The sequence below is a fragment of the Theobroma cacao genome, chromosome 4, assembly GCF_000208745.1.
Source record: "Theobroma cacao cultivar B97-61/B2 chromosome 4, Criollo_cocoa_genome_V2, whole genome shotgun sequence".
NCBI lineage: Eukaryota > Viridiplantae > Streptophyta > Magnoliopsida > Malvales > Malvaceae > Theobroma > Theobroma cacao.
In genome coordinates this window covers 31,712,869-31,735,109 of record NC_030853.1, presented here as the reverse complement: position 1 = coordinate 31,735,109, position 22,241 = coordinate 31,712,869, and the positions used below count along the sequence as shown (strand labels likewise).

Here is a 22,241-nt window from a genome sequence, read left to right as displayed (position 1 = left end):
AAGGGAGCTTGTTTGCAGTTCCAGTATGGAATGTGTTCCGCACATGGACCTCGCTCCAAAGATCACCATGGAATCAGGTAAACACATGGTGGTCCTTGAAGGGAATTTTTAATAGGAAATTCCAAGCCAATGGAGCTACACTGAAATCTTGTGTTGAATTAAGGCTTGCATTAAAGACCTCCTCTAAGCCAAGTCAACAAAATTGCGTCCATGCCTTACTGTTTTGTAATATGACGGATTACTTGCTGTCATGCCTTATGTCAGATTTGCACCTAATTTATGCTGAACTGATGTTTAGCCTCTGATAGTGTATTGCAGTGTACAACTTAGGTTTTAAGTCTTGTATGAAATATAAATTCCTCAGTTAATCCATATCAGGCTTGGAAAAGCCTTTTGTTCTTCCAGCTATGTATTTTCTGTTTTTGCTGCACATTCTCGTTTATTCTCTATTGGTTCCTAGATATGCTGTGTTAAGCTTCATTTAATACACAAAACATCATCTTCCACGTCTCCAAAACCAAGTCTTCTTGTACAGTGAGCTTACATAAGATGGTCATTGCCACTTTCATTGACAATAGTCGATAAATTTCGTGTATGTCAAGCTGTTCCTTACAGTGTTTTACACATTATTAAGCTGAGCCTTCTGAAATAAAAGAAATTGCAAGGAATCAAACATTTAATAATATAGACACGAGACACACAAATCAGACAAAGTATACCTACCCGCATTTTTGTAAGCAGCCAGTTGCTTGTCTGATGTGATATAAGGCGCAATGCACTACCTAAATTGGAGGGTTCTGTCTTCGAAAGTAACAGATTAGCTTCCAGCCCTCCAAGAACAATAAACGTATCCACCTCTCTCTCTGGCTTTGACTCTCTGCAAGTTTGGAACCCTTTGGTTCATCCTACAATGGCCCAACTGGAGGGTTCGGATGAGATTGAATCCATGCGAATTGAGTTAGCAGAGATAGGAAGGAGCATAAGGTCCTCATTCAGAAGTCAGGTGTCAAGTTTACGTAGTGTGATTTCTGAACATCATTGTGAAGTTGATGATAATGATGAATATGAGTTGCAATGGGCCGCAGTTCAGAGACTACCAACGTTTGAAAGGGTTACTACGGCTTTGTTTGATGACAAAAGGGAAGACGGAAAGGCAGACACCGGGAATATCAGAGGGAAACGAGTTATTAATGTCACCAAACTTGGAGCTGATGAGCGGCATATGTTCATAGATAATCTCATAAAACACATTGAGCATGATAACCTGCGATTGTTGCAAAAGCTTAGGGACAGAATTGACAGGTAACGTTATTTTCCCTTCCGTCTTTGCTCTCTCCATCTCTCTCAGTTAAAAGTATCTTGGCTATGGCATTGATGGATATTCTTTTCTGATTCATGATTGGAATATGTTTAATTTTCAGGGCTGGAGTACAGTTGCCTATTGTGGAAGTGAGGTATAAAAATCTGTGTGTTCATGCTGAGTGCCAGTTGGTTCATGGCAAACCTCTTCCCACTCTCTGGAATGCCACTAAAAGTGTGTTTTCTGTAAGTACCAGTGCTCATTAAATGCATAGATTCCCAAAGTTACAACAGATTTGTAGATCACCATTTTGATTTTTCAGTATCTAAAATCCTGGAATTTACAAATTTCAGCCTTTCTTATATGTAGTAGTTCCTGATACGGGTCAAGCATTTATATCCTATGTATGTATCAATCTTGGCTTTTCTGCTTTTGGTTATTGAAATCTTAAATAATTGACAACCAGATGTTACTGTGCATTTTATGGGGATCTTAGTCTATTATCGCCTTATTGTTCCACACGCTAAGGATCCTCAAGGCTAAACTTCAGTTTAAGGTTGTGGTGGTTGGTAAACTGTTGTTTGGCTTGCTTGTAATCAAATCTTGTGTAGTTGACCTGTCTTTGCTCATGTCTACACCTTGACTTTACAATTTCAATTTCTTATAATGGTAGTTTCTATATCTTTTTCAGTTTGCAAGTTGCTTCTTTATTTATGCTCTCTAATGTTGTAACAGGGTGTAGCCAATCTGTTAGGTTCAAAACAAGAAGCCAAGATAAGCATCCTAAAGGATGTCAGCGGCATCCTAAAACCTGGAAGGTAGACCAACGAAATCATTAATAATAAGATCAAGTGTGGGAGGGGTGGGAATTTATTTTATTGCTCCCCCTTCGAATGGATCTCTCTTTTTCTTTTTCTTTTCATTTTTAATTCAACAAGGGAAGAGATAAAGCCTTTTTTTCATATTCAAACAAGGTTGACTAACTTCTGTTTGGATTCCATTCCATCTAGGATGACTTTATTGCTTGGCCCTCCAGGATGTGGCAAAACTACATTATTGATGGCGCTTGCTGGGAAACTAAGGCAATCATCTCTCGAGGTGACATCAATGTCTTATTTGAATAATTTTAAAGTCCCAATGCTAACATTTCCTTAACCCTTTCGATTTTAAAGTCTATACAAGCAGTTATGGGTCAAAGTAAAAAACTTAAGGAAAACTAGAGCAAAAGGAAAAATTACTGCACTATCACTCCATGGTGTATGGACTGATATTTGGTTTTAGAGTAATTGGTCGTGTAACGTATGCATAGACTTTATCCAGTGGTTCTGGGTTTATTAGTTTGAATTTGGCAATTGACACTTTGGTGAATTCGCTCACATTAACATTGCAGCTAATATTGTTGTCGATAGTTTTCCTTGGATAAATGCAGAATATGTTTTCAGTAAAAATCATACCATGCTTTACTGTAAATGTGATCATGGTGTCTATGTGATTTAAGATTGGACTTGCTATAATTTTTTTTATTACTTCTTCCCCTGAATCATTTTTGTTTGTTAATCTTGGTTTACTGTCTTCCACTGATTTTTCTATAATTTTTCCTAGGGAAGGATCCAAAACACCATATGAAGTTGCAAGCCACTACTTACAGCATTTTAATTTCTCAACTGCTAAGCTATAATGTGCTTATTATCTTTGTCTTTTCTTCTGCAAAAGGTTGCAGGGGAAATAACTTACAATGGTTATGGACTGGACGAGTTTAATCCTCAGAAAACCTCAACTTACACAAGCCAATATGATCTGCATACTCCAGAGATGACAGTGAGGGAAACACTTGATTTTTCTGCACGCTTCCAGGGTGTAGGAAGCAGAGCTGGTTAGTGCCATGTATAAATGGTGATTTTGATGAAGTTACTGTTTATGAAATTGCTAATCTGTTGTATGCTTATGAAAGAAATCATGAAGGAAGTCATCAGAGGAGAGAAGCGGGCAGGGATAATTCCAAATCCTGATGTAGATGCTTACATGAAGGTTACTATTTAGCTTGTCTATTTTATTTTCAATTCTCAAAAAGATTGCTCAAATGGAGGCGCTGTTTTTTTTTTTTTTTTTACTTTATGCAGATAGATACTCATAAATTAGAAAGCTTTTACACCTTCTAATTAAACCATTGTATAGTTGCTGGTGTTCTCATTGTCTTTGGCTACCAAATTCAGCTAAAACCATAGAGTGTCTTAATCCCTAGTAATAACTGCAAAACTCATATTTGGTTTGAGTGACTCATATGAAATTGATAGCTTTTACCTGGTGTAACTAACTAAAACGAACTCATTGAAGCTGAGCCCAATTTTCTCTCCTTTGCTACTTTTGTATTAATAATAATTATGAAATAACAAATGATTATTCCTTTTAACTATAGAAATCAATTCCTTAAAGATTTTATTACAGATTTTCCCTTCTTTTGCATAATGTTCTGTATACTATTGATGTAGCTCTTATCTGAAATTGTTTCTTACAGGCAATATCAGTTGAAGGTACGGAAAGTACCCTTCAAACAGATTATATTCTGAAGGTCGGACAAAATCCCTTAGTATTGTTTACTATTATCTTCTTGAAACATGGATTTATGTGGCATTTTTTCCTTTACAAAAAAAAACGTATTTGCAGATTCTTGGACTTGACATCTGTTCTGACATAATGGTTGGAGATGCCATAAGAAGAGGAATCTCAGGTGGTGAAAAGAAGAGATTGACAACAGGTAGTGTATATTTGAGGGTAGACTTTCTGGTTTGTGTCATTTGGTTGCTTGGCAAGAAACTGTTTGGAGAATGCAGTGCAGATAAAAGTCCAGGTATTCGGTTGAATAGGATCAATTTTCTTTTAAGTGCAGGGGAGATGATTGTGGGGCCAACAAAAGCTTTATTCATGGATGAAATATCAAATGGCCTTGACAGTTCAACCACTTTTCAGATTATATCCTGCCTTCAGCATTTGGCGCATATCACTGATGCTACTGCATTGATTTCACTTCTTCAGCCTGCACCAGAGACCTTTGATCTCTTTGATGACGTTATTCTGATGGCAGAAGGGAAAGTTGTGTATCATGGCCCACGCACTACTATTTGCAAATTTTTTGAGGACTGTGGATTTAAGTGCCCAGAAAGAAAGGGCATTGCTGACTTCCTTCAGGAGGTATACTTATGAGGTTCATAGTTGTCTTATTTCCATCTTTTCATTCATTTCTTAGATGGTTTCCCTTTTTATCTGGGTCAGGTAATCTCTAGAAAAGATCAAGTGCAGTATTGGTACCATAAAGAACTACCTTACAGCTATGTTTCTGTTGACCAGTTCATCCAAAAGTTCAAAGAATGTAAGATTGGCTTGAGTCTAGATGAGGAGCTTTCAAAGCCATTTAACAAGACTCAAAGTGGCAAAGATTCTTTATCGTTCAAAACATACTCGCTAAGTAAATGGGAACTGTTTAAAACTTGCTCAATGAGGGAATTCCTTCTAATGAAGAGGAATTCTGTTGTGTATGTGTCTAAGTCTGTACAGGTAATCAATATCATGTTTGAATTAGACTTTCATTATCTATGATCAACTTACATATTTATCTTTCATAGCTAAACGCAATATTGTTGGATTATTTTTCTCTGCAGCTTGTCATAGTTGCTTCAATGACCATGACCATTTTCCTGCGCACTCAAATGGCTGTCGATCTCATCCATGCAAGTTATTATATGGGTTCTCTATTTTTTACTCTCATCATACTAGTTGTTGATGGATTTCCAGAATTGAGCATGACCGTATCAAGACTTGAAGTTTTCTACAAACAGAGAGAGTTGTGCTTCTATCCTGCGTGGGCTTATGCAATTCCTGCAGCAATCCTAAAATTTCCACTTTCACTCTTGGAGTCCTTTTTATGGACTTCTCTCACTTATTATGTCATTGGCTACAGCCCTGAGGTTGGAAGGTGAGTTCCATATATAGAACTTTTAGTTATGTTGCATGGACTTGAAATGGAAGTTGATAATGTCTAGATCCAACTTTTGAATCTCCTATTTTGATGTAGTAATCAACTTTCAGGCTTGATGACTTTAACCATCCAGCTCTTAGCATTATATGGAGCATAGCAATGAGCTTCTTTTGTTTTTTAGATTAAACACATATGGATTAAATCAAGAATAACACAGCATGTATTTAACTCCTGCATTGACAGTTCACTTTTCAAAGTACTGAAGTTATAAATTTTGAATTCATTTGTATGTCTGTGTGTCTCATTTGTATATTGTATTGTTCCTATCAGGTTCTTCCGCCAGTTCCTCGTATGTTTTGGAGTGCACCTATCATCAATATCCATGTTCCGTTTAATTGCCTCGTTCTCCCAAACTATAGTTGCTTCTACAACTGCTGGCTCTGTAATACTACTGATTATTTCATCATTTGGAGGCTTCATTGTCCCAAAAGGTAATATCATTAAATGCTCTTCACAAATTAATGTGACTATCCTTTGCTTAGATAAATGCTCAGAATTTTATCTTTCATTTTCCCCCTTATATGGTTGCAGCATCTATGCCGCCTTGGTTAAAATGGGGATTTTGGCTTGATCCCATGTCATATGGGGAGATAGGCTTGACCTTGAATGAATTTCTTGCTCATCGGTGGGGAAAGGTAACATTTGACTACTCAAAAAATTGCAGGCTGCTTGAGTTGGTTCCGTGAAGCTGCTTGCATTGCTTCCTCTTCAACTTTTTCTTTTAAATTTCTCGTGTCCAAGAAAATTTTTCCTTGAAAAGTTTAAGCTTAAATCTCAGTTTGGACTTTGGCAGGAGCTGAGCACAAGAAAAACTAGTGCTAACATGTAGCAGCCGCTTGAATAGGATTTTGGAAGCTTTTTTTTTTCCCATTTGCTGCTTCTTATCTTTAATGATTGTGATCTATCAGAGCCTCCATCAATGATGAGTTCTTTAACTTTGTTTATAGGTTAAGTTTGGAAACACAACCGCAGGACAACAAACTTTAGAAAGTCGAGGATTGAACTTTGACAGCTACTTTTACTGGATATCTATTGCAGCTTTATTTGGATTCACAGTGCTTTTCAATGCTATATTTACCTTGGCTTTGACTTTCTTGAAGCGTAAGTTTATCTTGCACTGCCGGAGAGGTCCTCTCCTACAAATATTTTGCGCATATGCGCTAATCCATTCGTTGAAATACGTTCAGCTCCAGGAAAGTCTCGTGCTATAATTTCTTTTGAAAGATACTCTCAACTACAAGGACTAGAAGATGGCAGACATAGTAGTAGTATACACAAAGAAAGCAAAAGCACTGCTGACACTGGAAGTATTGCAGGAACTAGAAAAGGTGAGCATGTTTAATACTGGTGTTTGTATTGTCTATATTGCTCTTTAACATCAAATGTGTAGTTAATCTAAAATTGTGTTCAATTTTTACAGGAAAAATGGTTTTGCCTTTCGAGCCCCTAGCTGTGGCATTCCAGGATGTGCAGTACTATGTTGATACCCCTTTGGTAACAATCCTACAGCTAGATTTACTCTGTAACTCCAATGTAGTTGTAAATATTCTAGTTTTGGGGTATCTGGTCTCATTATTTTTGTATCAGGAAATGAGAAAACGAGGTTTTAAGCAGAGAAAGCTGCGGCTTCTCTCCGATATCACTGGTGCATTCAGACCTGGTATCTTAACAGCATTGATGGGTGTCAGTGGAGCAGGTAAAACAACACTTCTGGATGTTCTTTCTGGAAGGAAAACTGGCGGTACAATTGAAGGAGAGATTAGAATTGGTGGGTATCTGAAAGTTCAAGATATATTTGCCAGGGTATCAGGCTACTGCGAGCAAACTGATATACATTCTCCCCAAATCACTGTAGAAGAATCACTAATATTTTCTGCTTGGCTGCGTCTTCCATCTCATATTGATTTAAAAACTAAAGCTGTATGATACCTTTCTTGGAAAATAATAATGTTTTCTTATTTGATCTTGCAAACTTGGGAATTCGATAATTTGCTCTTTTTTTTTTTTTTTCAGGACTTTGTAAATGAAGTACTTGAAACAATAGAGCTTGATGAAATCAAAGATTCTTTAGTAGGCATGCCTGGAGTCAATGGGTTATCTACTGAGCAGCGTAAAAGGCTGACCATAGCCGTCGAGCTAGTTGCCAATCCATCCATTATGTTTATGGATGAACCCACTTCAGGTTTAGATGCAAGAGCAGCTGCGATTGTTATGAGAGCAGTGAAGAATGTTGTTGAAACTGGAAGAACTGTTGTTTGCACTATCCACCAACCTAGTATTCATATCTTCGAGGCATTTGATGAGGTAGAGTAATTTGTATCCTTCCTTTTAATGTAAAATGGGATTTAAGTTAACTGCCACCTTTTTCTGAAGAAGGATTTTCCGAGCTTTCCTCTGTACTATCCCCAAGAGGGACAAAGAAAAAAAAAAGGCCCCTCATTTTGTCCTTCTCTCATGGCAGTTGATTTTAATGAAAACTGGAGGATGCATCATCTATTCTGGACCACTGGGTCATCACTCAAGTCGAGTTATTGAGTACTTTCAGGTCAGCTTACTTCAGAACTATGATGGTTGGTGCATTTTTTCCATTATTGTCTGATACAAAATACTCTGGGAAACAAATTATTGCTCATGAACATTCCCTTTCTGCTACTGTTGCTGTAGAACATCCCTGGAGTGCCCAAGATTAAAGACAATTATAATCCAGCGACATGGATGTTAGAAGTTACTTCTAAATCTGCAGAGGCTGAAACTGGCATAGATTTTGCCGATATTTATAAGAGCTCCACTTTGTTCAAGTAAGTACATGCACTTTGTCGATTTACTGGAAAAATTTTGTACTAAAATTTTTCTTTTTTCTGCAACATTATGAGCTTGTATTGAATAGAATAATGAGTAAACAACGTATGAATCTGGTGAAAGATATTCACTTCATATGGAATTTTCAATTTTGGCTTGCATGTAACTCTTTTGGCCTTCTTACTACAGGGAAAATAAAGAGTTGGTTAAGCAGTTGAGTTCACCACCTCCTGGTTCTAAAGACCTGCAATTTCCTAGTCGCTTTCCTCAGAATGGTTGGGAGCAGTTCAAAGCATGCCTGTGGAAACAGCACTTGTCTTACTGGAGAAGTCCTTCATACAATTTGACGCGCATTTTTTTCTTGTCTGCCTCATCTGTTCTCTTTGGCGTACTGTTCTGGCAGCAAGGAAAGAAAATGTGAGTAACAATCTTTCTTACACCTTTGCATTCAATCTCTGAATGTTAATGATAAATGGTTGGAAGAGCATTCCATCAGACAATGACTGATGTGATATCCCCTTCTTGTTTTTTGTAGAGATAACCAACAAGACCTATTCAATGTTCTTGGTTTGATGTATTCAGCACAAATCTTCTTTGGCATAAACAGTTGCTCGACAGTCCAACCCTTGATTTCAATGCAGCGGACAGTTCTGTACCGGGAAACATTTGCAGGAATGTACAATTCGTGGGCCTACTCATTTGCACAGGTTTAAACTTCCCTCATCACTTAAATTTGAGCAATTAAGTTGAAGGTTTTCCCTAATGACATGGGTTTTGAATTTGTAGGTCGTAATTGAGATTCCGTACTTGCTTACCCTTGCGTTTCTATATGTGATCATCACATATCCAATGATTGGCTACTACTGGTCAGCCTATAAAATATTCTGGTCATTTTACAGCATGTTCTGTTCACTGCTGTGCTTCACCTACCTAGGGATGATGATGGTGTCATTGACACCAAACATTCAGGTGGCCTTCATTGTGGCCTCGTCTGCCTACTGCGTGCTAAATCTGTTCTCTGGGTTCATTATGCCAAGACCAGTAAGCTTCTAAACTATCTAATCTATACAGTAACTACTTGAATGGTTCCTGCCTTTGGGAGATCGGGTCAATCAAACCTGGTCCCATTCTCATGCATGGAAATGATAGAAACCGCAGAACATGTTTCTGATTAGTTCATGCCTTGTTGCAGAAAATGCCAAAGTGGTGGCTCTGGCTGTATTATTTATCGCCCACGTCTTGGTCACTGAATGCCATGCTCACCTCGCAGTACGGGGACATTGGTAAAGAAATTCTGGTTTTTGGAGAAACTAAGACGGTCTCTGCTTTCTTAGAAGATTATTTTGGTTTTCATCCAAACTTTTTAGGAGTTGTTGCTTTTGTTCTCATCATCTTCCCTGTTCTGTTTGCTTCTCTCTTTGCTTATTGTATTGGGAGATTAAATTTCCAAAGGAGGTAGAAGCTCTACTGCTGGTATTTTGTATAAATAAAGAAAGATGCTGAACAATCAAGTTACTAAATTTACATCATCCCATTTATTCCAATATAATGCAAATTCACTAAACCTAAGTTTTTAAGTGCAATCAAAAGTCTGCTTAACATCAGGATGCTGTCTAGTGTCCACATCCAAGGAAACCATCTTTGGTAATCTTATTATACGCAGCCATCCAAATGTCTTACCTGTCTATACAGTTTTTCCCTGCAATGCTGCAGTCAGCTCTTCTGGAAATTTAGTTTTCCTATGCAATAGGCAAAAAGGGATGCAAAGGCAACCGGAAAAGCAAAGAGAACAACAGCAACAAGGGCTAAATGATCATGACGAAAACCATAATAATCTTCTAGGAAAGAAGTAGCAGTTTTGAGCTTCCCAAATACAGATACCTCTCTGTCAATGTTTCCATACTGTGCAGTCAGGAGGCCACTTAGGGACCAAGATGTTGGGCAAATCCAATAGCACCAAATCCACCACTTGGGAATTTCCTGCATAATATAGTTGTTATCTTCTGCTTGGAAGAGAATTCATGAATTGTGAATAACATAAGAAGAGGAGATGGAAAATTAAAGGGTTTACCGGTCCTGGCATAAGGAACCCAGAGAAAAGATTCAATATGGTGTAGACAGCAGTCGCCAATATGGAGGCCATTTCCATATTCGAGCTCAACGAAACCATAAGCATCCCGAGATATACGAAATATAGCAATGTGCAGAATGATGCATACAAGTACCAAAGGACCTTGTATGCTGACCAATAATACCCTATTGCAGGATATGTAATCACAGTATACAGGATTGCTTGCAATGCTACATAAGGTATTTCGATTGCCACCTGTAATGTTCAAAATGTTGACCCTATCATTATGCATAAACCATCGCAACATTCAAGCATATCCTAGATTATTGGAGTAGTGTTACCTGTGCAAATGAATAAGCCCAGGGAGAGTACATTCCAGCAAATTGTTCCCGGTATAAAACAGTGCGCTCAGTTGCCACATATGGTAGAACTGTTGAACAATTGTTTATGCCCAAGAATATGACAGCAATGTACATTGATCCAAGTATGTTAAATAAATCCTGTTCGTTGTTGCTTCAGAAAAACAATAAAAATATTGTTAGTCATTTATGCATGTCAAACTTGTATCTCTTTTTTTTCTTCTCCCCTTTCATTGTATGCTTACATTTGTTTTGCTTTTTGCCAAAAGACTGCTCCAAACAACAGGGACGATACAAGCATAAATATGAAACGATCCAGATTGTATTCAGGACTTCTCCAATAAGATAAGTGTTGTTTCCACAGGCAAGCCTTAAACTGTACCCATCTACCTTGTGGAAAACGAGTGGGAAAGTGCAAGTCTTTTGAACCTGGCTGAGGTTCACTTAACTGTCTCACCAATTCTAAAGTTTCCCTGTTAATGAATGAGAATTGTAACAACTAAGATTAATTTTGGGAAAATTCAACTTGCACAAACTTACTATGGTGTATGCACAGACTGAGTTATGAATCAATTCTAAAGTAGAGTATTAATCAGTAACCTCTAGATGCATGCTTGACAATGCACCTAAATCACTTAGGTGAAAATGTGCAAATAGAAGAGCTCAGTATACCAAGAACAGGATGATGATTGCTTGTATAACCGCTTAACAAATTTTAAATCTGACATAAAGTCCTTACCATTGAAATCCAACAAATAATGTAGTCATTTACTCACTTGTACAGATGAGACTCCTTATAAATGCTGGCAAAGTCTAATTTGAGTTCTGCTTCCACTGATGCAGATGTAACTTCTAACATCCATGTAGCTGGATTATAATTATCTTTGATCTTTTGGACACCAGGAATACCCTTTCAGATAGTGATTGTTTTAAATTGTCAGCAATTTAAAAAATATAAAAGTACATGCCCAGGTTGCTATTATATGTGCACACAATTTAGTGGACTAAAACATTCTCACAGATAAATTGAAAATCGATAATCTATGGAGAAGTTAACAAAAAAGCAGACTGCTGGTAATATTTGCATACCTCGAAGTATTTGATAAGTTTGCATGAATGATGACCTAACTCTCCGGAATAAATAATCTGCCCTCCGGTTTTTATTAGAATCAACTGCAGGAACAGGTAGTCTCTATTAGTAACTAAAAGATGGTACCAACAGTGGCAACAAGGAGGAAAACTGGTGTAATGATTAGTTCTTTGTTCCTATGAATATTGACTTTGTTGCTACATGTGTCTGCATGAAATATCAGAAAATCAATGAAAATGGCATCAAAGCAAGTTGCAAAATGCCACTCTTAGCTTATTTCGCCTCCACCATTTTATAATAGTGTGCAACATAAGTTACACTTATATGAAGAAGACAGTAACCTGTACCTCATCGAATGCCTCAAACACATCAATGCTTGGTTGGTGGATGGTACAAACTATTGTCCTTCCTGTATCGGCTACATTCTTTACTGCACGCATCACAATAGCAGCTGCTCTGGCATCTAAACCTGATGTGGGCTCATCCATGAATATAACTGATGGATTAGAAACAAGCTCCACTGCAATTGTTAGCCTTTTACGCTGTTCAGTAGACAGGCCACTCTGGCCAGGTGTGCCAACCAAGTAATCTCTTATATCATGAAGCTCCATAGTTTCAATGACTTCTTCTACAAATCTCTGCATGACAGATTAAGAATAGACAGCTTGAAAGAGTACTTTTTTGCAGGTTTTCATCATAATGAAATCTGTTCAATAGTAAAAATTCCGCCTTTTGTAGATATTTTTGGAGAGAACGCCATACTCTTCTTGTTTTCACGTCGGTCTCTGGAGGTAACCGCAGCCATGCTGAAAAAACGATGGATTCTTCAACAGCAATCTGGGGAGAGTGTGTGTCATTCTGCTCACAGTATCCTGATATTCTTGCAAATGTCTTCTGGATTTTAGGATACCCTCCTATTCTTATATCTCCTTCAATGATTCCACAAGTTTTCCTTCCGGAAAGAACATCCATGAGAGTTGTTTTCCCAGCTCCACTGGCACCCATCAGAGCTGTAAGAATCCCAGGCCTAAATGCTCCTGTAATATCATGAAGTAGCTGAAGCTTCTTCTCCTTGAACCCGTGCTTTCTCATTTCCTGAGCAGAAGGAACAAATAATGAAGATAAAACTTCTTGGATCTAAAAATTCATTATAGTTATTCCATACCAATGGTTTAACTTAATTACCATAGGCGTATCTACAGAATATCGCACATCCTTGAATGCTACAGTTAATGGCTGAAATGGGAGGACCTTTCTCGCTGTATCACCAATCATATATTTGCATCATATTGTATAAAATGAAAGGTTGTTGTTCATTATATTGAATGTTCAATATTAAGCAACAATTTTAGCAACAATTTTAGCAACAATTTTATCTTACTTGTTTCTGGTGTAGTTTGAGGAACAGCAGTTGACCCAGTGTCTACCTCTGTAGTAACCTTGCCAGGTTCTCTTTGGTGAATTTGAGAGAACCAGATTTTCTTTGATATTATAGCTTGAGACATCTTTGGAGCTGCATCATCAAAAAAACTACAGGTAGATGAGCAGAGAAAATCTTCTTCTTTTTTTTGTTTTTTTGTGCAGATAATTGATTAAAATGGACTTACGTTTTAAGTAAGTTAAAGCTAATATAAATCCAAATTCAAAAAGTAATGTGAAGCCAAGCAATGCCCCAAATGATATCCAATAGAAATAGCCTTCAAAATTCAAGCCATGACTGGTTAGAACATCCTTCCCTATGGTTGAATTTCCCTCTGAGACCTACAAAATGATATCAAACCCCAAGTTATTAATCAATCAATGCCCCTAACTAGGAATGAATAGTTTCTGTCATCATAACTGCACCTTTTGCCAGCGTGGAGCAAGGAATTCATTCAGTGATATACCTATTTCCCCGTATGTCATGGGAGAAAGCCAGAATCCCCACCTCAACCAAGGTGGTAAAGCAGCTGTACAGAAAAGAGCTCTGCCCATTAGTCTAGCTGTTGAGCTTTGGAAAAAGAAAGAATGTCTTGACTTACATCGCGGAAGAATGAAGCCCCCAAAGATGAACATCAGTACCAAAATCACAGAACCAACAGTTGTTGCAACAACCATTGTACGAAAAACTGAGGCAATGAAGCGACACATGGATGTTGATGCTTGATGCAGGGCAAATAGTAGAAGAAACTGGCAAAAAAACCTAGAAATCCATAGGTGTTAGATGAATCAGAATGTAAGTAGAATGAAACAGAGACAGTCCACCATGATATTGATGTCCTCAGATTATAAAACAACATTTACCTTTCCACTTCAGGACTATAGCCAATAACATAGTAAGTTATAGCTGTCCAAAGCATAGAATCAGCTAGTGATAGAGGAATCTTTAAGATGGAGGCTGGGATAGAATAAGCCCATGGTGGGTACAGGTAGAATGCTCTTTGTTTGTCGACAATAGGAAGTCTGATGACTGTCAAGGACAGCTCTGCAACACCATTAGTCATGAGTCTGACAAGTGTATAGTACATAGAACCCATCAAATAGTTTGCACTTATCAAGTCCACTTTGATCTGAGTACGTATAAATACTGTCATTGTCATGAATGCAGTGATTACGAGCTGTGTTCAAAGGGGGTTGAAACATATAAGTTGGAGGCATTTGGAAGTAGCTGCAGAAGAATCAGAGTAGGAAGTCTTTGCTAATATAACCTAACCTGTGCTGTTTTGAATACATAGACAAATGAATTCCGCTTCATGAGAAGCAGCTCTCTATCCACGCAGGCTTTGAATAATTCCCATTTACCCAAAGAGTATTTGGTGAATGATAAAGCATTGTTTTGGCCTTGTAATTTGTCAAACGGCTTTGAGAGCTCCTCTTCTAATTTTTCTCCTAAATAACTTGTTTTGAATATTTGAGAAAATTGATCCACTGAAACATAATTGTAAGGAGTGTCAGGATCACACCAGTATTGTGCTTGATCTTCCTTGGAGATCACCTGAAAATGATTAAGAGTATAAAATGTCAAGCCATTTTGCATTGATGCAAATAAGAGGGAAAAGAATAATTTGTTGGTCACACCTCCTGGAGGAAGTCTGCGACACCCTTTCTTTCAGGGCATTTGAAACCACAATCCTTGAAAAAGCCAAGCACATTGCTACGAGGACCATGGTATACAATTTTCCCCTCTGCCATCAGCAGCACATCATCAAATAAGTTAAATGTTTCAGGTGCGGGCTGAAGAAGTGAAACCAATGCTGTTACATTGCTGATGTGCACCAATTGCTGAAGATAGGTAACAATCTGAAAGGTTGTAGAGCTATCTAATCCAGTTGATATTTCATCCATGAAAAGAGCTTTTGTGGGGCCTACAATCATCTCTCCTGTCATGTAAAGCAGACAAGGAAATTTGGATTGAGAGAAGCCTTTCTGCACGGGCATTTCTTGTTTTTCATTTCAGCTGAAGCATAGGGTATATACTTTACAGGAGTAAGCAATCACTAATTTCTATATTCTTTGGCATATATATGCAGAATTTGTAGTCAAAATGAAGGTCTTCAAGAAAGTATACTCTCTTCTTTCCTACCTGTTGTCAGCCTTTTTCTCTGACCACCTGATATGCCTCTTCTCATTGCATCACCAACCATGATATCAGCACAGATATCCAGGCCAAGTATCTGAGAAACCATAGTGCTTCAGTTTATGTTTTAGAGTAGACAAAACATCAGCTACACTTGAAAATAGTGATTACCTTTAAAACGTAATCTGTTTGTAGATTGCTTCTCTGTCCTTCAACTGAAATTGCCTGTAAGTGTGATCGAATTACTGTCACCTGAGTTCTAAATATGAATAGAAGTAGAGTTATACGTTTTCACACTTACCTTCATGTAGGTATCAACATCAGGATCAGGGACAATGCCTGCTTCCTTTTCTCTTTTGCTAACCTCCATCATTATATCTTTACAGCAATAAATGGAATTTGTATATTCAATTGTTAGTGCACAACATCACTGTGATGGGTGATGGGTATTTAGAGGAAGAGAGGAACCTCACCTGCCCTGCTTCCAACACCCTGGCATTGCGCTGAAAAGTCTACTATTTCTCTCACAGTCATCTCAGGAATGTGCAGGTCATATTGGCTTATATAGGCTGAAGTTTTCTGAGGAACAAAGTCATGTAGACTATAACCATTATAAGAGATTTCACCTGTGACCTGTAACAAGGACAATAAGAGGGTCATTATGAAGAAAGCTAAAATGAGTTGGTTCAGATATATGGAATTGTATTACATTACTATTAATAAAAATATAAATAAAACAAAAACCCTTAAATCTGGACTTTGATATTGATCAGTTAATTGTTGGTATGATGAAATGCCAACCTTGAGGGATTGGTCTAACTTTCCTGCTAGAGCCAGCAATAATGTGGTTTTCCCACAACCTGGAGGTCCAAGAAGAAGAGTAAGCCTGCATCAAACAAGCGCTTCATGAGTGAAAGCCTTTTATTCGCTTTATATAAATGCTCAAATTTCTGATAGTTCTTCAAAAATGCTTGGCTTCTTATTTAAAGAACTTCGCCTAGTGACAAATTGGATCTATTTAGATCTACTTTATGCAAAATTTTGTTGTCTGTCTGATATTATGGTAATAAAACAGCAGTCTATTCTTTCTATATTGAAAGAAACAATGATAATCTTGAAAATCTTCACTACATAAGCTACTACATGACATATATTAGTCCTCAGTTCAAATGAAAATCTTCTCCAATCATGCAATCCAGATTACCTTGATGGCTTGATGATGCCACTGACATCTCTTAGAATGATCCTCTTGGCTTCTTGAAGCTTGATCCTTGTCATCTTTGTAAAAATCTGTTCAAATGTATATATCATAAATCCACTAAATTGTTGGGACAAAAGTTTTAGCTGTTTGGTATAGCATAAAAGAAGTGTTCTTGATGAATCACCTAGTTTCTTTCAAAACTCATCTCTTTACTTCAAAACACAAGGTTCCATCAACGGGATCATAAATTTAAAAGTATGAGAGCAGAAAAGCTATGTACTTACTGATAATGAGCTAACTAGAGAGTTCCACAGTGTAGGGAGAGGCTTCCCCTGAACAATCTCACACTCTGCTTCAATGGACAGATTCTTGTATCGGACCTCCACAGTCGGTAGTTTGACATTAACTCTGTAAGAAATTACGTTGTCAATTTAACACCATAATTCACATATTGATATTGCATACACTCAGCTAACAAATGGTTCAAATTACGAAAAGAATGAAACAGTCAACTAAGTAACTAATGGTAAAATATCAGCTTGCATGAACCCCCAAGGTTGATCATTTTAAAAAGAATTTGAGTGAATGTTTTGCTTATTTGGATGTGGCATCATCATAGAGCTTAGTGATCAACCGCCAATATATTTGTCAGCTGGCTTTTCTGGATTTCTTTCACATATATAGTATAGTATAGTATAGTATAGTATAGTATAGCAGCTACTTCAATTTATTACATCCTGGAAACAGAAATACCTGTCAATCCTTTCCCTTATCTTGCGCAGCAGCTGAAGATTGTCATTCTCAATGTGCTTGATAAGCTTCTCAATGAAAAGTTGCCTTTCAACGGCTCCAAGCTTTGTAACATCAGTCACCCTCTTGCCTTCCGATTCTATTTCACCATTTCCTTGTTCACTTCCATGATTAATATCAAACAGTGAAGTTCTAATTCGTTTGAATGTTGGAAGTTTTTCAATTGCAGCCCACTGCAACTGGACTTCCTTTTCCTCCTCGATTATGGAACCCGTGCTCATATCAAAACTTTTCCTTCTTCTCACTCACTTGGGCTTGGAAGAACATGCAAGGCAAGCCAGTTCCCTTTGGGCATATGAATAATTGATTTAAGCAGGGTTAGTACGTAAATAATTTAATTGATGAGATAGCTTATAGGCACTAAACCCCAAAGAGCTATTGCCTAGTGGATTCGTCTTAATATTGTCCCCAAAGAGCTTTTGGCTGGCAAAAGCAGCGACAACAGAAACAAAGGTTAACCCCGTAAATGAAAACACAAAGGAAAGGAGGAAAAGATAGAAAACAAGAAAAAGGAGTCCTCTACTTTATTTAGATCCTTTAACAAGGGAGAACCCCCGCCCCCCTTCCCCTTTCACATTTCGCTTTACTCCCAAGTTCATAGAGGCTTTCTTAAATTGCTTAAGATTTTTCTATAATCATACTAACTTATAAATAACAAAGAGATTAAGTCTTGGATCTTCAAAGAAAGTGGGAACTCCATAAGATTAGCAGGTGGATCAACTAATCGTTTTTGAGCAGTCAAAATAGAGTTAAGTTGTAGTAGGTGAACTAAAGGGACATTCCATTAAATACTATCTTTTCGGTCAATATCATCGTCATATTCTAATTTTCTGTCTACAGTTTTTATCAGGGTTATCTGCTAGTCAAGCCAGGTATCTTGAATGACTTTCTTTTCTGTGGAGCAATCCTAAAGTTACACGTAAAACTGTACCAGATATAACCTTATTTCTTCAATAGGTGCTACTTGAAGAGGGGATATATGGGCTTGGAAACAGATTAGAAGAAGCTGTATTACTAGTAATGTTTATAGGCTTTACAATGCAAAATAAGTTTAAAATGTGAACATACTGTTTTTCTGTTCTTTCAGTATGTGGGCCAAAATGCCCACTAAAACTATTGCTCTTTTGTCCTGAGCTACGCCTTTCTCAAAGAGTAGTTTTCCAATTTGATGCAATTAAACACAAAGGAAAGTAAAAGATAGTGTAAATCCAGACTCTGATGTGACTCTTTGTTAGTGAAATATGCTCATTTCATCAACTAAAGGCACCAATGATATATGGTGATGCAAGACACCTGATGCAAGCAAATATACGACACTATAAGCAATCGTCTCTTAGGAGCACTACAAGCAGATAAAAGCTCTCAAAATACTTGATCAATTGACGGCACGTCGTGTCGGGAGCATCAAGTTAAAACAAACACTGTCCACACAGGGACAGGTATTGCTTATGGAATGAACACCAGCCCCACTCGGCCCATGGTATGGCTCCCAAGCCGCAAGAATCTTTCTTACTGGCCCAAAAGAAGCCAGAAAGAAATTTAATGTTGAAGTCCAAGTTCGAATTGCATGTTCATTCGTCTGAAAAAAATCAGATTACAAGAGGGGCTTGCCTTGTGGGCCTAGCACAGGTAACAAGACAGGGAGGGAGGTGCATTCAAGAATCCGTCTTTTCCAGCTCTGCAGGCCACAGATAGACTGATTTCTTCTTTACACACCGAACAATCAATCCTAGCTTGGATCACCGACAGAAGAAGAACAACTGGCATCATGCATTGATACTGCATCTACACCGTCATAGGCCACGAGGAACACAAAACAACTAACAATCCTGAGTTTTAAAACACAGTCTAAGAGAGCTAATTACAAATCAGTGGCGAAAATTTAATCTCCAATGCCATCCATTGACACAGGACAAAGAATTTTTCATGTTGCTGCGGCTCTGCTGCCAATTACTTCAGGTTTTATGTTATTATCTTTAAACAGCAATAACATAAGTACATAATCTTCCCATTGGCATTTCACTCCTCATCTCTCATATTTAATAATTATTATAAATATAAATCTAATGAAATTTCAAGAGCACACATGAAAACAAACAAAAATGAAGTAAATTGTGACAAGGCAGACTCGAATGGTAGAGAGCATCAGCCACTGAATCAAGCGTAAAATGACAAAAATGCCCATAAATAATTGAAGAAGCTTCAATTATGCCTGGGCCTTGTCCCACTTGAGTGGCTTGACAACCTCCCATGTGAAGTCTGGGTCATCCCGACCAAAATGCCCATAGGCAGCAGTCTTCAAAAACCTGCCATTGCCACCCCTCTTAAGATCAAGATTGATAGAAATCATTCCAGGTCTGAAATCGAAGTTCTCCTTCACAATCTTCAGAATTTCCTTGTCTGGGATCTTTCCAGTGCCGTAAGTGTCTACGAATACAGACAAAGGCTCAGGCACACCAATGGCATAGGAAACCTGCACAATGCACCTCCTAGCAAGCTCATTAGCAACAATGCTCTTTGCAGCCTGCCTGACAATGTAAGCACCGCTCCTATCCACCTTAGTAGGGTCCTTCCCAGAGAAAGCACCACCACCGTGAGCACCCCATCCTCCATAAGTATCAATAATGATCTTGCGACCAGTGAGACCAGCATCACCATGAGGACCTCCAATGACAAAACGCCCAGATGGATTAAGGTGGAAAATAGTCTTCTCATCAAGATACTTGTCAGGAATAACCGGCTTGATGACATGCTCCTTCAAATCAGCGGCAATCTCATCATTAGTGACTGTCTCATCATGCTGAGTGGAGATAAGCACAGTGTGCACACGAACAGGTACCATGGCACCCTTATCGTTGTAATACTCAACGGTGACTTGAGTCTTGCCATCAGGCCTGAGCCAAGGGCAAGTTCCATTTTTGCGCACTTCAGTGAGGCGAGCACCAAGCTTGGTTGCCAAAACATGGCTCAGAGGCATCAATTCAGGAGTCTCATCAGTGGCGTAGCCAAACATATGGCCCTGATCACCAGCACCAATTTCCTCAGGGCTCTTAGTGAGATGGCCATGAACACCCTGGGCAATGTCAGGGCTCTGTTGCTCAATGTTAACTAGCACTTTGCAGTTGTCAGCATCGAGACCCACGTCATCAGACGTGAAACCGATGCCACGGCAGGTGTCACGCACGATCTTCTCGTAGTCAACGTTGGCTTTGGTAGTGATCTCACCAAAGATCATGACCATGTTGGTCTTGGTGCAGGTCTCGCAGGCGACCTTGCTGTCGGGGTCCTGTGACAAGCAGGCATCGAGGACCGCGTCAGAGATCTGATCACAGAGCTTGTCCGGATGTCCCTCGTTCACTGACTCCGAGGTGAATAGGAAGGTCTCCATTTCTTGAATTCTGCAATACCAATTTCATAAACTGTTTAATTTGACTAACAAATGTGCTAAATCATACCGGTAGCAAATCTAATTTCCAGAAGAAATGACTAATTCCCAACATAAAATAAAAGGACTACCAGATCTGCAACTCTAAAGCATCGACTTCAGAGTCCTAAAGCATAGAGACATAGGAAACACCCAGTAGGTAAAACGCAAACCCGAAATAGCAAAGATTTAGTATTTCATGGGAAAAACATTAGCTTGGAAATGACCCACATACACAAACAAATACCAATACCATAACAAGTGAGCAGAAACAGAAGAGAATGATTGAACTAAAGAAAAAAAAGAGTGGTGCTACTCTAACCTGGAATGCAATATAACAGAGATGAAGACAGAGAGAGGGTGCCGCTTGCTTTCGGGACCCTAAGTCGAAATAGAATGTAAGAACGAAGTAAGAGGAGAGGGTGCTAGGCGAGTTCTAAACTTGAGCCAGAAAGGGAGCATATATAGGGCAATGTAAGGGAACCCTCGGACGCGTAATCGAGGCTAGATTCATTAGGAGTCGGGTGAGATTTGAATCTGAGGGCTGATAGTAACCCGAAGAGCTGAATGTGAGCCGTTGATGAAGCCCCCGCGTAAATGTAGCACGTGTTGCTGTTGTGTTTCTATTTGGATACTGGACAGGAGGAGGTGGCAGCCAAGTCGGAGTCGGTGGGTGAGAAGAAATGACGCAGGAGTGACGCGGTTTTTCACTTGGGCTGGGGGTTCAAATCCCACACCAACCCCAGCCTGTTCATCGCTGTGTCTTTTCCCTTGACTTTTGCTTTCTAAATTCCGCTACTAAAGTACTACACCAACCCCGCTTTGGACCATTCATCCCACTATGAATTCAAAGCCTTTTTCCATTTTTGTGGTCGTAAATTATTGATTTATGCACTTACATGAGATAATCACATGTATCACCAATTGTATCATATGTCACCAAATTATGGGATATCAAACTTCAGTTGCCATTTTATCTTTATTTACTCCTTAAATCACCAATAAACCAGCAACGGATTTCATCCAAAAATTAAAAAAAAAAAAATGGTTTAGGCAGTAGGATAGGAGCAAGAACTTACATGGTATCTACATGGGAGGACATAACGTGAGTAGTTTTTTTATGACATTATTATTTTAATTTAAGTATATAGAGAATGTATAAAATATAATATGTAATATATGGCTTGCCTTTTAATGTGGGCTGTGGGCTGTGGGTGGGTTGGTGAGATGATGATGGGATGTTGCATTCTTAGACCTCGGCCCTCACCACTTAATTTGATGTTACCAATTACCAACCCAAATCCTAGTCAAATTCTAATACCTCCCTTGCTGTTAGAGGGACCAAACTCACTCAGCTTAATTGAAACTAAATAGGCTTTTCTGTTTTCTTAATTCTAAATAAGCTTTCATGATGCATGATGGCGCTGCCATGTTAAGATACCAATGGGAATGCATGTATCTTTTAATTCATAATTGGATTAGCTTAGAATTTTGTTTTTTCCTTTAATCTATTGGATAAGGATATCGTATTTGCTTATCTGATAATAAGAAACAATTATTTTGATGGTTACTGATTGGTAAGATAATTCAAGAACGAC

At 38.3% G+C, this 22,241-nt stretch overlaps 3 protein-coding genes across 3 annotated transcripts; 1 reads left to right on the top strand and 2 right to left on the bottom strand.

Moving 5' to 3' along the window:
• On the top strand, positions 813-9,661 carry LOC18603756 (pleiotropic drug resistance protein 3). The gene is given in 23 exon segments (XM_018119400.1): positions 813-1,302; positions 1,422-1,545; positions 2,036-2,118; positions 2,311-2,398; positions 3,014-3,328; positions 3,816-3,869; positions 3,965-4,055; positions 4,188-4,489; positions 4,571-4,852; positions 4,957-5,270; positions 5,604-5,764; positions 5,865-5,968; positions 6,281-6,434; positions 6,521-6,661; positions 6,754-6,827; positions 6,921-7,253; positions 7,347-7,637; positions 7,795-7,878; positions 7,998-8,131; positions 8,322-8,549; positions 8,668-8,839; positions 8,919-9,173; positions 9,325-9,661. Coding segments are annotated over 23 exon segments (4,443 nt in total). The 5' UTR covers positions 813-910; the 3' UTR covers positions 9,592-9,661.
• Positions 9,750-18,578, bottom strand: LOC18603755 (pleiotropic drug resistance protein 3). Its single transcript, XM_018119401.1, has 24 exons — positions 17,163-18,578; positions 16,694-16,817; positions 16,413-16,498; positions 16,010-16,094; positions 15,682-15,841; positions 15,510-15,586; positions 15,380-15,433; positions 15,215-15,305; positions 14,710-15,011; positions 14,345-14,626; positions 13,936-14,249; positions 13,674-13,834; positions 13,498-13,601; positions 13,260-13,413; positions 13,034-13,165; positions 12,838-12,911; positions 12,415-12,747; positions 12,000-12,290; positions 11,652-11,735; positions 11,339-11,472; positions 10,808-11,035; positions 10,545-10,716; positions 10,204-10,458; positions 9,750-10,112 (listed from the first exon to the last, which is right to left on the bottom strand). Exons 1-24 carry the CDS (start codon positions 17,438-17,440, stop codon positions 9,846-9,848), a joined length of 4,242 nt encoding a protein of 1,413 aa, XP_017974890.1. The 5' UTR covers positions 17,441-18,578; the 3' UTR covers positions 9,750-9,845.
• LOC18603754 (S-adenosylmethionine synthase 2) lies at positions 19,101-21,092 on the bottom strand. Its single transcript, XM_018119402.1, has 2 exons — positions 20,966-21,092; positions 19,101-20,617 (listed from the first exon to the last, which is right to left on the bottom strand). Exon 2 carries the CDS (start codon positions 20,605-20,607, stop codon positions 19,426-19,428), a length of 1,182 nt encoding a protein of 393 aa, XP_017974891.1. The 5' UTR covers positions 20,608-20,617; positions 20,966-21,092; the 3' UTR covers positions 19,101-19,425.

What these genes read in the sequence shown, in the direction of transcription:
- LOC18603755 (XM_018119401.1), bottom strand. Translation starts at nt 17,440, where the DNA reads ATGAGCACGGGTTCCATAATCGAGGAGGAAAAGGAAGTCCAGTTGCAG. An exon ending in ATGTTGATACCTACATGAAG is followed by an intron (nt 15,434 to 15,509) that starts GTAAGTGTGAAA and finishes TCACACTTACAG; the next exon opens with GCAATTTCAGTTGAAGGACA. An exon ending in TGTTTGAGGCATTCGATGAG is followed by an intron (nt 11,736 to 11,999) that starts GTACAGGTTACT and finishes CTGTTCCTGCAG; the next exon opens with TTGATTCTAATAAAAACCGG.
- LOC18603754 (XM_018119402.1), bottom strand. Translation starts at nt 20,607, where the DNA reads ATGGAGACCTTCCTATTCACCTCGGAGTCAGTGAACGAGGGACATCCG.